Source organism: Nicotiana tomentosiformis, chromosome 12, assembly GCF_000390325.3.
Source record: "Nicotiana tomentosiformis chromosome 12, ASM39032v3, whole genome shotgun sequence".
Lineage (NCBI taxonomy): Eukaryota > Viridiplantae > Streptophyta > Magnoliopsida > Solanales > Solanaceae > Nicotiana > Nicotiana tomentosiformis.
The window spans coordinates 81,580,322-81,595,821 of record NC_090823.1 but is presented as its reverse complement, the minus strand read 5'-3'; the positions used below and the strand labels follow the sequence as shown (position 1 = coordinate 81,595,821).

At 34.7% G+C, this 15,500-nt stretch overlaps 1 protein-coding gene across 1 annotated transcript; it reads left to right on the top strand.

The window, feature by feature from the left end:
- Nucleotides 1–3,750: 3,750 nt before the first annotated feature.
- Nucleotides 3,751–5,498, top strand: LOC104099067 (uncharacterized). Its single transcript, XM_009605954.2, has 6 exons — nt 3,751–4,186; nt 4,301–4,358; nt 4,466–4,550; nt 4,609–4,911; nt 5,058–5,114; nt 5,157–5,498. Exons 1-6 carry the CDS (start codon nt 3,751–3,753, stop codon nt 5,496–5,498), a joined length of 1,281 nt encoding a protein of 426 aa, XP_009604249.2.
- Nucleotides 5,499–15,500: the final 10,002 nt, after the last annotated feature.

Genomic DNA, 15,500 nt, shown 5'->3' with positions numbered 1-15,500 from the left:
TACCGCAGAGTTCTTAGAGAGGAGCGAAAAAGGAAAGAAAGCTCGCGCATCCGAGAAGGGAGGCTCCTTGCACACTGGAGGTGCGATCAGCCTAGGGACAATAAAAAGAAGATTGGTACGTAATTGCTTAAATTATTTTACTTTTCTAAGTATATCTATTCTGTTTATTAACTAAATTAATTTATTTTCAGAAAAAGAAGTATGGGCGTCCAATGAGTCATGATGAGCTATTCAAGGAGACACATGTTGTGAAGAAAAAGAAAGAGGGGGATCAAGATAGGTGGGTCGAGGACCGGGCCTCGACTGCATATATAAGCTTTCAATTTTATTTAAGTATTATAATTTACTTTTATAAACAACTTGAAATACTGATTTAATTTAAAATAATATAGGGTCGCTACCAAAGTAACGTGGAGGAATTCATCCGTAGTCATCTAGCTGGTGAATCGGGTGAGCCAACCCAACCTTCGGACGAGGATGCTGAAAGAATATGGTTGGAGTCTGTTGGCGGTCTAAAATGGGGGAAGGTATACGGGCTTCCTACTAAAAACTTCCATCGCTATAAGTGTGGAATGTGAGGAATAGGGACTTCCTCGCAAGGCGAGCAACTTAATAGGGAGAGCCTCTCCGCTATGCGGGAGATAGTGACAAAGCTCACATCAGAGCTAGAAGCGGCCAAGGAAAGAGAAAGGCTTAGAGATGCTCAATTCCTTGGCATGCAAGCTCAGATCAGAACTCTCCTATCTAGTGGAGCTTTTCCGTTGCCCCGATCTCGTGAGTCATCTCCAGAGGGTCGACCTCCACGTGATCGTTCCTCCCGCCCTGCTCGTGATCGTTCCTCCCGTCCTCCCCGTGATCGTGCTTCCCGTCCTCCACAAGACCGTTCTCTATATCGTCTTGTAGATGAAAGTTCATCAGACGGTGATGATGATGTTGTACAAAACACCCCTTGACTTTTATATACTTTGAACTAGACAAATAGAACCAGTTTTGAACTAGTTGTAATTAGTTTTAACTTGGTTTTGGATTTTTATGTTCAATTGAACTTTAATTTGTTAGTTTTAAAGTATTTATTGAATGTTTTGGTTGTTGTTGTTGTGTTGTTTTTGTTGTGTTGTTATTGTTGTATTTTTGTTATTGTTGTTGTTGTTGTTGTTGTGTTGTTGTTGTTGTTGTTGTTGTTGTGTTATTGTATTGGTATGCTGGCAGGTGGTTTAGCTGCCAAAACAGGCATTTTATGCCAAAATTAATCCCAGAACCGACCAACGTTGTTCGGTTTTTAATAAAAAAAATAAATTATTCCAAAATACCGACCAAAGTTGGTCGGTTAATAAACATTGAATTCCCAGAATTCAACACTACCGTCCAACTTTGGTCGGTATTTTGCTTGCATTGTTGAGATTACCGACCATAGTTGGTCGGTAATGTTTAATTTTAATTAGTTTTAAAAAATATATATATTTTCAATTACCGATCAAAGTTGGTCGGTTTTTTTTAATTTTAATAATTAATAAAAAAAATATAATTTAGTTAAACCGACCAATTTTGGTCGATAAAATTAAATTAATAAAATATGTTTCCGACCAAAGTTGGTCGGTAAGTAATTAAACTTGTCAGATGGTCGTTTTAATATACCGACCAAAGTTGGTCGGTAATTTCCGACCAACTTTGGTCGGTAAGCTATTCCGACCATCAAAACACTGTCCACACCGTAATGGTCGCGTTTTAGTCGGTAATTTGCCATAACCGACCAATGTTGGTCGGTATTTTTGGTCGGTTTTTAGCGAATTTCTAGTAGTGTTGCCTTATGGTGCACCAAACCTACTGAAATTTGGCTTTGATTTTCAGGAATCAAACATGTACAAAGATTTATACCGAGAGTTGCAGCCTTTGGTGGTAATTGTGTGGTGTCCCAAATGGTTTGACAGATCTCATAGGACTGGAATTTTTTGGAAGCCGTCATCATATAGACATTCAAGAAGGAATGAGCCAGTGAACTTGGTTTGTTTAGTCTCTAAACACCATATTGCGGTTCTTTTCTTGAACTCTTGATACCCCATGCAGTTGCAACATATAACCAGAAATTCCTTCTCTATCATCAAGTTAGTTTTTAGATCAGAGATGTTGTAAATGAGGATTGGTTGTTGGAAGGGAACCATACTTATGTATTATTTTTGCACATATTATAAGGAAAAAGTCATACGATACTACGCATATTGTAAAGAAAGAGTCATGTTATAGGTATTTTACGGAGAGCTTATGGTTTATGTATTAGTAACATGTTTGGGCCGTGTGATGCACAGGCTTCATCAATTTTTCCGTTCATATACACTATTTGAAACTTTATTACGATAAATGTCCATATTTTTGAATTTACCCGACCTAAACACGATTTAGTTACAAAATCTATACACTTGTTTAAACTAGAATCCTTCCTGCGATAGTCTTCCTTATTTAGACGCGGAATTTTTGGGATCGCTTAGAGATTTTACTGACGCAATCGTCGCACCAATTATGAAGGCAACATATTCGTATAATCCTTCTATTACGCAGATTTTCACTGGTTATAATCGCATCCTTCTATTCTCTGGTTTTCTCTTGTTTTCTCTATTTTTTCATAAACAGAGGGTTTAAACAAAACAATTGTAAACAATTAGCTACAATTGAATTGAATTTCGCGACATAATATCAAAATTAGCGATTTTGCTTCACCTCAATGGTCGGTGAGATAGCGTTGAGAGATACAAAGATTTTGATGTTGACGGAATTGTAGTCAATGACGATTCAAATTATAGTCAATTAAATTCTGCAATTGCAGAGCATCTAATGATCGATACCTCCGCAAAAATTATCGAAATCAAATACACTATCAATGAACGTTGTCCTCCAATAGAAATTCGGAGCGATATGAGAGTTCGAGTGTATATGGAGACGAAAAAGGAAAACAAAAACTTAGGAATGTATCTGTTGTGTATAACAGTGTGTGATTTCAATTTGGAATGCAGTATGTCGAATGCGAGCACAATTGCAGGTTTGCTCTGATTTCCAATGCTGATGTTTTTTCAATTTCAAGTGTTTTATAATTTTTCTATATATTATCTACAATTTTACTACATAACAAATGTAGTTCAACTGTTACGCCTCTACCAGCATTCTGTCAAATATTGAACACATGAATATACAGAGGTCTGAATTGATATACTATTAATTGAGTGCATGATCTTCTGATTATCATAACACTAACATGGTACAATTGTCAAGCAATTGTAATACAATTGGAGAAATTTCAAGAACAGTGAAGTTGATTGATATGAAAACATCTCCGGAAATTGTGGAATATGAAAGTATGATCATAACAGAACATACGCCAAATGTAATTGAAGTAGGCCAAGTTTACCAAGACAAGCAAACAACTGTCAGTGCAATGAAACACTATTCTGTCATGAATAAATTTCAATTTAGGGTGAAAAGGTCTAGTGCAAGAAGGTAGGAACATTTTATTTGTCAAATTTATATTGTGTATAAGTTGTAGTTTTTTTGTATATAAATTGTTAAAATAAGTTTTGTGCATAAACGACCTCGTATTTTGCAGCTACAATTTCCATAATATTTTTTGAATTATTTTTATTTTGTAGCTACTGCCTTGTATGTGTTGGTGACAATTGTACGTGGCACTTCAAGTCCACCAGCATAAATGAATCAGCATTGTTCAAGGTTCGAAAATTCAACAGCTTGCACACATGCTCTTAGATGGACAACACATACATACAATGCAAACCTACTGCCATGGTAGTTGGTAGCATGGTGATGCCAAAATATGCGGATTATAAGACAATATACACACCAAAAGACATACAAACTGACATGTTGTCGGATCATGGTGTGAACTTAACATACATGCAAGCTTGGAGAGTGAAGGAAAAGGCTTTGGAATTTTTGAGAGGTCATCCTGCTGATTCCTACAGTCGTTTGCCGAGTTATTTGTATATTCTGGAGAAGACTTATCCGGGGTCGGTAGTGAAATTACAGAAGTCTGAAGATGACTGTTTCTTGTATGTATTTGTTGCACTTAGTACGTCCATCAAGGGTTGGGAGCATTGTAGGCCAGTTGTAGTAGTTGATGGCACCTTCTTGAAGTCGGCATATATGGGAATCATGCTAACAGCTAGCACAATGGATGCAACAGGTAATGTAGATTAATTATAAAAATATTATTATAAAGTTGTTTTCGAGACTGTATTTTTTATATTCTCAAGTTTTATAACAGAAATTGAATTTTTTTCTGCCACATGTGTGATAGGTATCATATTACCACTAGCATACGCCGTTGTTGATTCAGAAAATGACGCATCATGGAGGTGATTTTTTGAGCAATTCAAACATGCATATGGTGAAAAAACAAATATGTGTGTTGTTTCGGACCGGAATAGGAGTATCTTGAAGGCAACATCTATTGTTTATACAGGCATGACACATTATGCTTGCATGTGGCATATTTGGACAAATGTAAGGTCAAAGTTCTAGAAGGGTCATCTAAAGTTAAGCGAATTGTACTTTGCCACGGCACGATCATATACGCTTGATGAATTTAATGAAAGAATGTAAAAGATTGAAGAGATCGACACACGTGTTAAAGCATACCTATACGATATTAGCTATCAAATATGGTCTCGGGTACATGCTACAGTGAACAGAACGTGGACGATGACATCAAACATTGCAGAGTCATTGAATGCGGTAACCAAAGATGCAAGAGAGCTGCCCGTAGTGAAACTATTAGAGTACATGAGGACTCTTCGTGAACATTGGACTAATGAAAAGTTATTGAATGCAAAGGGTATGTTCACATACCTTGGAAAAAAATACAACAAAGAGTTTGAGGACAACAGGACATTATCGCAAAAGATGAGAGTAAGCTATAGCCAATAACATCAGATCATTGATTTAGTCAAACTAAATATATACTGTTAATTGTAGAAAAGTTGTTGTATAATTGCAGTTATTTTGTTTTGTATATGTTGCTGACAAATTGTTGTGTGTTTGTAATGAAATTGTAGGTGAGGGCTTTAACATATTACATCCATACTGTGATAGATGGTGTGAAGCGCTTCATTGTTTGCCTTCACAACAAGAGATGTAGTTGTGGATAATTCCAGCTTGATGAACTTCCTTGTGCACATGCTTTGGTGGCTTTGAGGCACAGGATTGAGCCTTATGAAATCTATTATTCTCCTTATTACACGAGCGAGAGACATATGCAGACTTATGAAATACCAGTAGACCCACTGCCTGACGAAAGCAAATGGAATGTGCCACAACATATAGCTGAAGAAGTTGTAAAGCCACCTACCGGGAAAAGGCAGCCAGGGAGACCTCAAAAACAAAGATACAAACCATATGATGAAGTAAATGCAAAAAAGTACAAGGCTTCATGTGGCAACTGCGGAGTAGAAGAGCATAACAAAAGATCTTGTATGAATGCTCCCAAAAGGAAATAAAAATTGATAAAATTTAAAGTTTTTTTTTACTGAGTACTGTTGATGATAATCTGTCCTTTAAGACATATGAAGTTGTATTTGTTCTGTTCTGGAGAATTATAGTTATGGTGTAAATGTGTTGTTAATTTGAATAAACATTGTCTCGTATAATGAATGTTTGCTAAACAGATTTCAACTCTTAATGCAATTGATTTGTAGTTGTTTTGTTCAAATACTGAGTTTATTTATTACTTTCACCCTTTCCTAACAACACTGCTAAATTGAATAGATTATGTATTTTTGTATAATAGTTGTAGAAATAATTATAGTTATGCTGTAAAGAAATTATATAGTACCAATATCGAGATCAAGTACTAACAACTTTCAACCAAAGAAAAAGCCACATATGTTTTCTATTCTATGTAGTAGAATTATGGACAAAATAACAACACAAAAGATAAAAAAAACTGTAGCACAAATCTACTACAAATAAATTACAACTGACTCTTTCTTAATAAATAATTTGTCTACAACTTTACTACAATCCAGCTACATCTAAACACTTTAACTATAATTTTTGTTTTTACTGAAAAGGGCAACTAATTCTTCTTTTTTCGGACTTGTGTTCTTTCGTTCACAGCTGGTGTAACTTTTCTTCTTGCTAATCTTCCAGTTACCTCACTTTCACTAATTGCACCAAGCTCTTGCTTTTTCCTAGCATAATCCCAAAGGAGCGCTCCATAGCGTCAACAGTGTTGATCAATATCAGAAAGGTCTTCCTTTGAAATCGATAGCTTTCCAATGCTTACATATTCTGCAAATGCCGCCAAGTATACACCGTAGTCACTGCAAAAAATAATAGGGGAAAAGTTTTAGCATTCAATGTAAAATACAATTAGTTAAATAGATAGAAGAAAAGCAGCACATACGGTGATCCTTCTTTTTGATGGGGTATCTCACCGACCAATCACTGAATGTCAAGAGGGTCAGTAACACCTTTTTCAATGTATGCCTTTGTGTTCTTGTAGTTGATGTCTGGACGCTTGCCATAGAAGCCGGTGCATGATAAGTAGAGGGGGATCATAATAGCAAACTTGTCGACAACAGATTCAACAAGTTTGTGATTTCGTGAAGAGACCATAGAATCATAAACATATAGAACCCTATCGGTGATGTCAAACACAGCCAACAACCAATGAAATTTCTCCACAATGTTTATGGGCATAATCACAAAATCAACTTTGTCCCACGCAATATTTGCAAGTAATCGGTACCCCAATATGTATTCCGCTACGACGTTATGGGGTTTGACAACAACAAGCTTCTTATCGGCAGGAGCATTAATGTACCTCTCATAAATTTGTTCAATTCTAGTTTTGAACATACTGTTAGTGGTTGTAAATCGTATTTTATTTTCAGGACCATACTTTCCTCACTTCCTCAAATAGTATAAAATAACATCAATGTGCTGCAAAAAAAAAAAAATAGATTTCATTATTTCTCAATGCTTCATACAATTTAACTACAATTTTCAAACAAAAAATCTACATATTTCTAAAATAACATAATATTACAGCTAATCATTAAATTCTGCCAGGGTATGTGTGTACCGTGTTGTTGAGTACTTGCCCGGGATGTGCCAAAGTATAAAACCAGTCAGTTTTATCAACTTTCTCCACTCCAAGATCAAACAACAGATTGAGCTGGTTGTCTTTTAAAGTATAAGGCGCCTTCCTCTTATTTAAAGACACAGCAAGTACAATTATTATGTAGTTTAAGTTTGAAATCCATAAATTGTATGCACTCGATAATATAAAAAATATTGTAAAATATAACCTCTTTGAAACCTTGTCGGTACCTAAATATAATCACTTATTGAATTCTTCCAACAAGTCAAGATCAACATCGTCGCTAATAACCCCAGTAAATGGATGCTTGATGTTAAAAATTGTAGGAGGTCCAACAAAAATGCTTCCCCCAGAACTGAAATAAGGGAGAGAGGGGGATCTGGCATGCTTTCCAGGAACCCTTGTTCTTCTGTAACGACCCGACTTGTCGTTTTAAGAAATTATGCCCTGTCCAATGAATTAAGGTCTCGAGAAGCTTCACAATATATATTATGACCCGCGTGTGTGGTCGAGTTTGGTTTTCAGAAGATTCAGAATTTAATTTAAAGAAAAATTCTCATTTTGAAGCTTAAATAGAAAGAGTTGACCGGGGAGTTGACTTTTGAGCAAACGACCCCGGAATAGAATTTCGATGATGGAAATAGCTTTGTATGATAATTTCGGACTTAGACGTATGTTCGTATTTGGATTTTGAAGTTCGTAGGACAATTCGACACATTTTGGCGAAAGTTGGAAAATAGAAGATTTTGGAAAAAATCCTACCGATGGATGAATTTTTGATAACGAGGTCAAATTTCGATTCCAAAAATGGGAATAGCTCCCTTACGTCAATTATGACTTGTGTGCAAAATTTGAAGTCATTCCGGATTGATTTGATACGTTTCGGCGTAAAATATAGAAGTTGGAAGAATTAAAAAACTTATAATTCGATTCGATACGCGATTTGTAATTTTGGCATTGTTTGATGTGGTTTGAAGCCTCGACTAAGTTCGTATTATATTTTGGGACATGTTGGTATAATTGGTTGAGGTCCCGGGGACCTCGGGTGAGTTTCGGATGATTAAACGGACCAAATATTGGACTTAAAGGTCTGTTGGAAATCTGCCACTAGTTTCATCGCATCTACGATGAAATTGATCGCAAATGCGAGATTTAAGTCGCATAAGCGAAGATGGAAGGGCATGGAAGTGGTCGCAGGTGCGAAGAAAATCCCGCACTTGCGGAAGCGCAGAAGCGGGCAGAGAAGGCGCAGAAGCGGAGGGGCATCGCAGAAGCGATTCCCGCAGAAGCAGAAAAACTTCCGCAAATGCGATGGTCGACTGGGCAGTGGCCTTCGCAGAAGTGAGATTTCTCTCGCAAAAGCGAGCACGCAGGTGCGAAAATTCGTCCGCAGGTGCGAAACTGGGCAGAATGTTAAGGACCAAAAATGGTCATTTCGCCATTTTTCGATTGAGATTTTGCAGCTCGGTGTTTGGGCGATTTTGGAGGAGTTCTTTAAGACTTTGACTTGGATAAGTGTTCTATATCCTAAAGTGATTATATTTCATGAATCTATGATTATATTCATCGTTTTTTTAAATGGAAGAAATCAAGACTTTTACAAAATCTTCCAAAAACGAAAGTTTAAAATTTGGAGGTCGAGTTGTTATTGGAATTCGATAAAATTGGTATGGTTGAACTCGTATCGGAATGGATATTCGGATTTCATGAAATTATATCGGGTTCCGAGGGGCGGGCCCCCACGTTGACTTTTGTTGATGTTTTTGGAATAAAATTTTAAGTCGACGTATTATTATCCGAAATTATTTCCGATGAATTTTAATAAAGTTATACAATTAATTTGGATAGATTTGAGCTGTCCAGAGGCCAATTCAAGCAAGAAGGCTATTTTGGAATATCGGCCTAACTTCAAAAAGGTAAGTGTCTTGCTTAACCTCGAGTGGGGGAATTACCCCTTAGGCATTGAGTCTTATGTGCCATTTGTGAAATGTGAAAAGCCGTGTACGCGAGGTGACGAGTACGTATTCGGGCTTATACGTGCAAAATTCATTGAAATAAAGTCTTAGGCATTATTGCGTAGTAAATTGGAAAATTGTGAAAAATTATTAAATCATTTGTTTGCCATACCTAAATCCTTATTGTTGAATTTGTTTTTATATGATAATTTGATGTGATTATTACTTGAAATATTTATGAAATTTCGTGAGTATTGTTGTTTTAATATTTCTTGGAAATTAATTCCAATATGAATCTTCTTATGCAAATAATTAATTTAAGCGAGCTTAAGAATAAGTATTAATATAATTATCTAAATTTGTATTAATAAAGGTTTTGCTTTATGCTGAGTAATTTATATCTCTATTGATTGTTTTGGGTGTTATATACATTGTGTGGAGCCTTGGGCTATGTTGTGAAATTAATTGATTTTGTTATATCTTTGGAATTTGGTTGTGGCTATTGGGCAAATTGTGATATGAATTGATTTTATTATATTGTCGTGTTAATTTTCCGTGTAAATTATTGTGTTGTGTGAGTTACTATTTTGGGGAGATAATGGTGGCATTTCACCGTTGATATTATGTGGGTATAAGGGTGGCATTTCACTGTTGTTGTGTTTGTTGGAATATTGTCTGGGCGGAGCGATAAGGGTGGCTATAGGAGCGATAAGAGTGGCAATAGGAGCGATAAGGGTGGCTATTGATATTGTCTGGGTGGAGCGATAAGGGTGGCTATAGGAGTGATAAGGGTGGCAATAGGAGCGATAAGGGTGGCTATTGTCAGGGACGATATGTGATGATATGGGGTTGTGGTATTGATAATTTTCATGTGATGTTGTGATTTTCTTGTGTTTATTTCTATACCGTGTGCAACTTGTCTTGTTATTGGTAAATTGATAACAATCTGATTTATGTTGAAACTGAGAGCCCGTGGCTATTGTCAGGCGGATTATAAAAATGAAATGTGGGCACGAGGTGCCGTGAGTAAATAATGAGAATATTAGCACGTGAATTGTCCGTACAGTTGTGATATGAAATGTGGGCACGAGGTACTTTGATGAAATGATAATGATAATTGGCACGTGAATTGTCCGTGCAGTTGTGATATGAAATGAGGGCACGAGGTGTTGGGAAAAATATGATGATTTAATTACGGGCACTAGGTGCCGTAAAAATATAAAAATGGGTTGAGACCCGTGTTTACGAAAAATATGAAAAAGGGTTGAGACTCGTATTTTTATGATTATGAAATGAGGTGTCACATGGTAACTTTTTAATTGAAAGAATTGTATTCAAAATATTTATTTGAAAGAATTTTTACTTAGAAAGTATTATACGAAAGAATTTTATTTGAAAGATATTTATTTGAGGAAATTATATTTGAAAAGATTTATTGAAAGAATTATATTTGAAAAATAATTATTTGAGAAAATTATATTTGAAAAAGAGTTATCTGGAAGAATTATATGTGAAAGACATTTATTTGAAGGACTTGATTTAATTGGGTGTACTTGTGTTTATTAATTGTTGAGTAATATTAATGGTATTCTTGTTGTCTACTGTGCATATCACTGGTTGTTCCATGTTGTCCTATTGTTATTTTTTTCCTATTATTTTGTATATTATATTGCACAGGTTATTAGATTAGTGAGTGTCTTGATTGTACCTCGTCTCTACTCCATTGAGGTTAGTCTTGATACTTACTGGGTACCGACCATGGTGTACTCATACTATACTTCTGCACATTTTTGTGCAGAGCCAGGTATTGAAGATATCAGACTTGAGCAGAGTTAAAGCGCGATCATAAGGATTCAAGGTAGAGCTGCTTGGCCGTCGCAGTCTCTTGGAGCCTTTTTATTTTATTATACTGTTAATTTGTAATCAAACAGTATTGTATATTATGTCCTTGTGATCATTCCATGTATTCAGTTAGAGTTCGTGACTCAGTACTACCAGTCTTGGAAGGTTGTGTATTGTAATTATTTCCGCTGTTAGATTTAATTCAAAAAAAATGGCTTTAAAATATAATAGAAATCGGCTTACCTAGTCTTAGAGACTATGTGTCATTACGACGCCTGTGGTGAGATTTTGGGTCGTGACATCTTCCCTGATGCACAGGGGTTATTTCATCTTCATTTACCTCTCCGAACTTAACAATCTGTGAGAAGTTCTCTCGAAGCTCAAAATCATCAAGTGTTACTGCCCTTTTTCTAGACCTGAAGTCATTGTCCGAATCACCTACATTGATGTAGTCGGCTAATTCACCTACAATATTTAAAACAAAAGAACAATATTGTATGTTGGTTGCATTAGTTCTTTTGGGAAAATGAAACTTGTATGAAAGCTTGTTAAATGGGAAATTGCAAAGGCATAGTCTCTTTCTCCTCATTTAAATGCCCTCCTTGTATGCGAAGTTTTGCATCCTGATTTGGAAAGTCCACATGTATTGTTTCCTTCTCTGTAACTACAAAACGTGTACAACTTAATAAAATTGTAGATCATTTGTAATAAACATAAACTACATTGTAGATAAATTGTAGTTAATTTATTTTGGAGAGTCCACATGCACTGTTTCCTTCTCTGTAACTACAAAATGTGTTCAACTTAATAAAAGTGTAGATCATTTGTAATAAACAAAAATTACACTGTAGATAAATTGTAGTTATTTTGTTTAAATACTGTCCTGTAGCTCTGATGTAATATGTATTGTGCAATATGTAGATAAAATGTACTAACTGATACCTGCAGTTTCTTCTTTCAATGCCCCTTAAAATTGGGAAGATAAGTCAACACCCACAGGAACATTCTCCTCATTTTAAATGTCAGACATGTGCCCTATATCTAAAAGAATAATTGAAAATATAATGCAGATTATTTGTTGATAATATAGGCTATATGTTGATATATTGTAGATATAATGTAAATATAATATAGATTAGTTATCATCAAATAGTGTTATAATTGTTAAAAAAAAACTTGTTTTACTACTGCTGGTCAACACTGGTTTAGCACTACTACCCGCATTATGTTGTTTGTTCTTTTCTTTGTAATGCTCACTATTTTTCATAGAACTACCAGTAAACTGCATTGGGAATTTGTTAGGCTGTGTACTTTATGAATAATATTATACACATAAACATGGTAAAAATTATTGTCCAAAATGAATATATTTCGAATGAAACCTTAGCATCAATTGCCTGTAATACAGACTTGATGGAATCATTGAGTAGCAATCGAATGCTACCTAGTTCTTGAAAAACCTAAAGAACAAAAAATTGTTATAATATATCTGACAATTAGAGGCTTACATATATATATATATATATATATATATATATATATATAAAGAAGACTAAAAATCAAGAATTAGGTATACGTCTTTCTTGAAGGTTCCAAGGTCTGAACCGACCTACGTATTAAAATAGAAAGAGTTAAAGAAATAATTTGCATAACATAAATTAAAGAAACCAGCAAGGATTATCTTAATAGGTTACCTTATCAACATCTTTTCTTAATTTTTTTAGTTGTTTCACAATATCTTTCTTGTCATCTATTCACATTGCCTGCTTATGTCCAGATGGAAATGGAGATGGAGCATCTGTCGGATGATCTGACTTTGTTTCAGCTTCTTCAAGGATGTATTCAACTTTGTCTGGCAAATTCATTCTTGAAAGCTCTTTTGGGCTTCAAGCATGTTGGTGAACTGAGTGAAAAAAAAGTGAGGGACCTAGTCATAATATGTATTAAATGTGTAGATAATTTGTATTAAATTATTTGTATAGAAGTGAAAAATATTTACCTTAATCCATGATGGTTTGATCATTCTATTTTCCAATGCAGATATCCATATCTTGTCCTTACTAGCTGTCCAGTTAAGTATGCGGGGAATCGAATTACCAACCATTGCAGCTATATCAGTGTTGACTGTAGAGAAACACTCATACAACCATATTTGCATAGCGAGTGCAAAACCTCGAATGAGATAAAAATGCACAGAAGGGTTGAGCTTGTGCCTAACGAACTGAAACAATTGTGTATAAGCTTCGATACCCCATGCGAAATTCTCATACTACCCCGAGTCCACCAAGTAGAATCTAAAATGGTCTATCAAACCATTATATTTCTCTGAAGGACAGATGAAGAATTCTATCAGATAGAGAATACACAGCTTGACTGCATCCTCATCATTTACCCAACTACGAGTGGTTACAATTTGTTTCAAGTATGACTTCTCAACTTTTTCCTTGTTCGGAAAATAGCTTCTCATTATTTTACTGTCATACTTAGTTGTATAACCAAAGTCTGTTACTTCTGTAAAACATCTAAGGCCAGTGATAAGGGCAAACTCCTTCAACCCAAAGTTCAGTCTCTCACCCTTTATCTATGCTGTAAAAAAATCAGAAGCGAATGCGTTCAATTCATACTTCATGAGAAGGTGCATTGCCTGATTTTGGATACATATTTTGGGCAGGGAAAGAAAATGCCCAAAACATGCCTTCTTAAATAACTTTAACCCATTTTCAGACAATAACACATTGATTTGGCCAGGAACAACAGGGGTCGGATAATATCTGAAACCTAGTGATACCATAATCAACATCATGTGGGGCAAAAAATATTTGATTCAGCACCAAATGAAACAGTAAGTTAATAAAACTTGTTTGAAGACAAAAAAATAAAATATATACAATTCTACTATAATTTAGCTATAATCAGAAAGACATAAATACCTTACATACAAGTAAGTTACAAAATTAGGAAACATATATAACAACTGACTACATTGAAGCTACAAATTATGTTTAGAGTAAGAAATTAGAAAGTAACAACAAGACATAACATATGCAATTTGTTAACAGAAAATAAAGCTAACATCTACAAATAGAGCAACTAATAACCAATAAAACCAACTAAATCAAGTAGTGCATCCCCTAACAACATGATTTCGAATAATAGGCTCTAAATGTTCGATTCTGCACCAAAAGAAATAGTAAGTTAATAAAACTTGTTTGAAGACAAAAAAAAAAAAAAATACAATTCTACTTCAATTTAGCTACAGTCAGAAAGACATTAATACATTGCATACAAGTAAGTTATAAAATTATTAAATATATATAACAACTGACTATATTGAAGTTACAAATGCACTGATAAAAGTATGTTTAGAGCAAGAATTTAGAAAGTAACAACTACACATAATATATATAATTTATTTACAGAAAATAAAACTAACATCTACAAAATAGAGCAAATAATAAATAATAAAATCAACTAAATTATGTAGTACATTCCGTAATAAAATATTTTCGAATAATATACAAGAAACCTACAATTTCGAGGAAAATATAGAAAAGTTGATAACCAACAACAAATATACACAATGTAGACAAAATTTCTACAAATACTATATATATATATATATATATATATATATATATATATATATATATATATATATATATATATATATAGTCATGAGACTGAGAACAGGTTTTGTAACTTAAAAAAAAAAAATTATAACTACTAAAATTTTACCTTCTCCAATGACTGTTGGGTATAGTTTTAGGTGATTTTTGAACCTGCTTCTTTTTTGAAAGTTTGACAGTAGGAAAAACTTTGATTCTTTTTTTGCAGGTTTGGGGATAACTTATTCGACGAAATCATCATTACGAGCAATTTTTTTGCCCTTCCTCTTTACTGATTTAGCAGATGTCGAAGCTTCACCAGCATCCCTGTCATGCTTGAGTTTTGTTCGAGCTTCTGCCCTAGCTTCACGAGGGGAAAGCTTGGACTTTGTCCCTAGTTTTGCATGTGCCGATTTCACTACTTTTTTGGGTGAATTCTGTGAGAAAACACCCAAATCAAAAGTAAGAATATCACCAACATTAGCTTTTTTAGGGTTATTCTTCGGAACTCCTTTCTTCTTCATTGTAAGGGAAGGAAAAATTTAAGCTGCTACTATTTTTGTAGGATTTAGAGAGAGAATAAAGAAAGATTGAGAGAGATTATAAAAGATTTTTGAAGAAAAATGGAAGGGAGCGTTAATGGAGGGAGAGACTACAGAATCGTGGGGCGCGGGGGGTATGGAGAGAGAAACGTGGGGGAGTGGGATATGTACGTTAGAGAGATTTTAGGAGTTAATTGATTTTCATTAAATTCTTAAAATGTATATAATTGATAAATTGTATATGCCTATGTAATTAAATTAAAACTTGAGCATGGAGGGTAATAAGATTTCAAATAGTGTATAGGAAGGTAAAATTCTCTATAATAGGGCTTTGAAAGAAAAGATATTGCGTAGCTATTGGACAAGTACAAGTCTTTCAAAGATTTCAATTAGACACCGAAACTTGATATAAGTTGATATTGCCTATGCGGATCGTATGCTTCGGCTGCAT

What these genes read in the sequence shown, in the direction of transcription:
- LOC104099067 (XM_009605954.2), top strand. Translation starts at nt 3,751, where the DNA reads ATGGACAACACATACATACAATGCAAACCTACTGCCATGGTAGTTGGT. An exon ending in GAAAATGACGCATCATGGAG is followed by an intron (nt 4,359 to 4,465) that starts GTGATTTTTTGA and finishes TTGTTTATACAG; the next exon opens with GCATGACACATTATGCTTGC. An exon ending in ATGGTGTGAAGCGCTTCATT is followed by an intron (nt 5,115 to 5,156) that starts GTTTGCCTTCAC and finishes GGATAATTCCAG; the next exon opens with CTTGATGAACTTCCTTGTGC.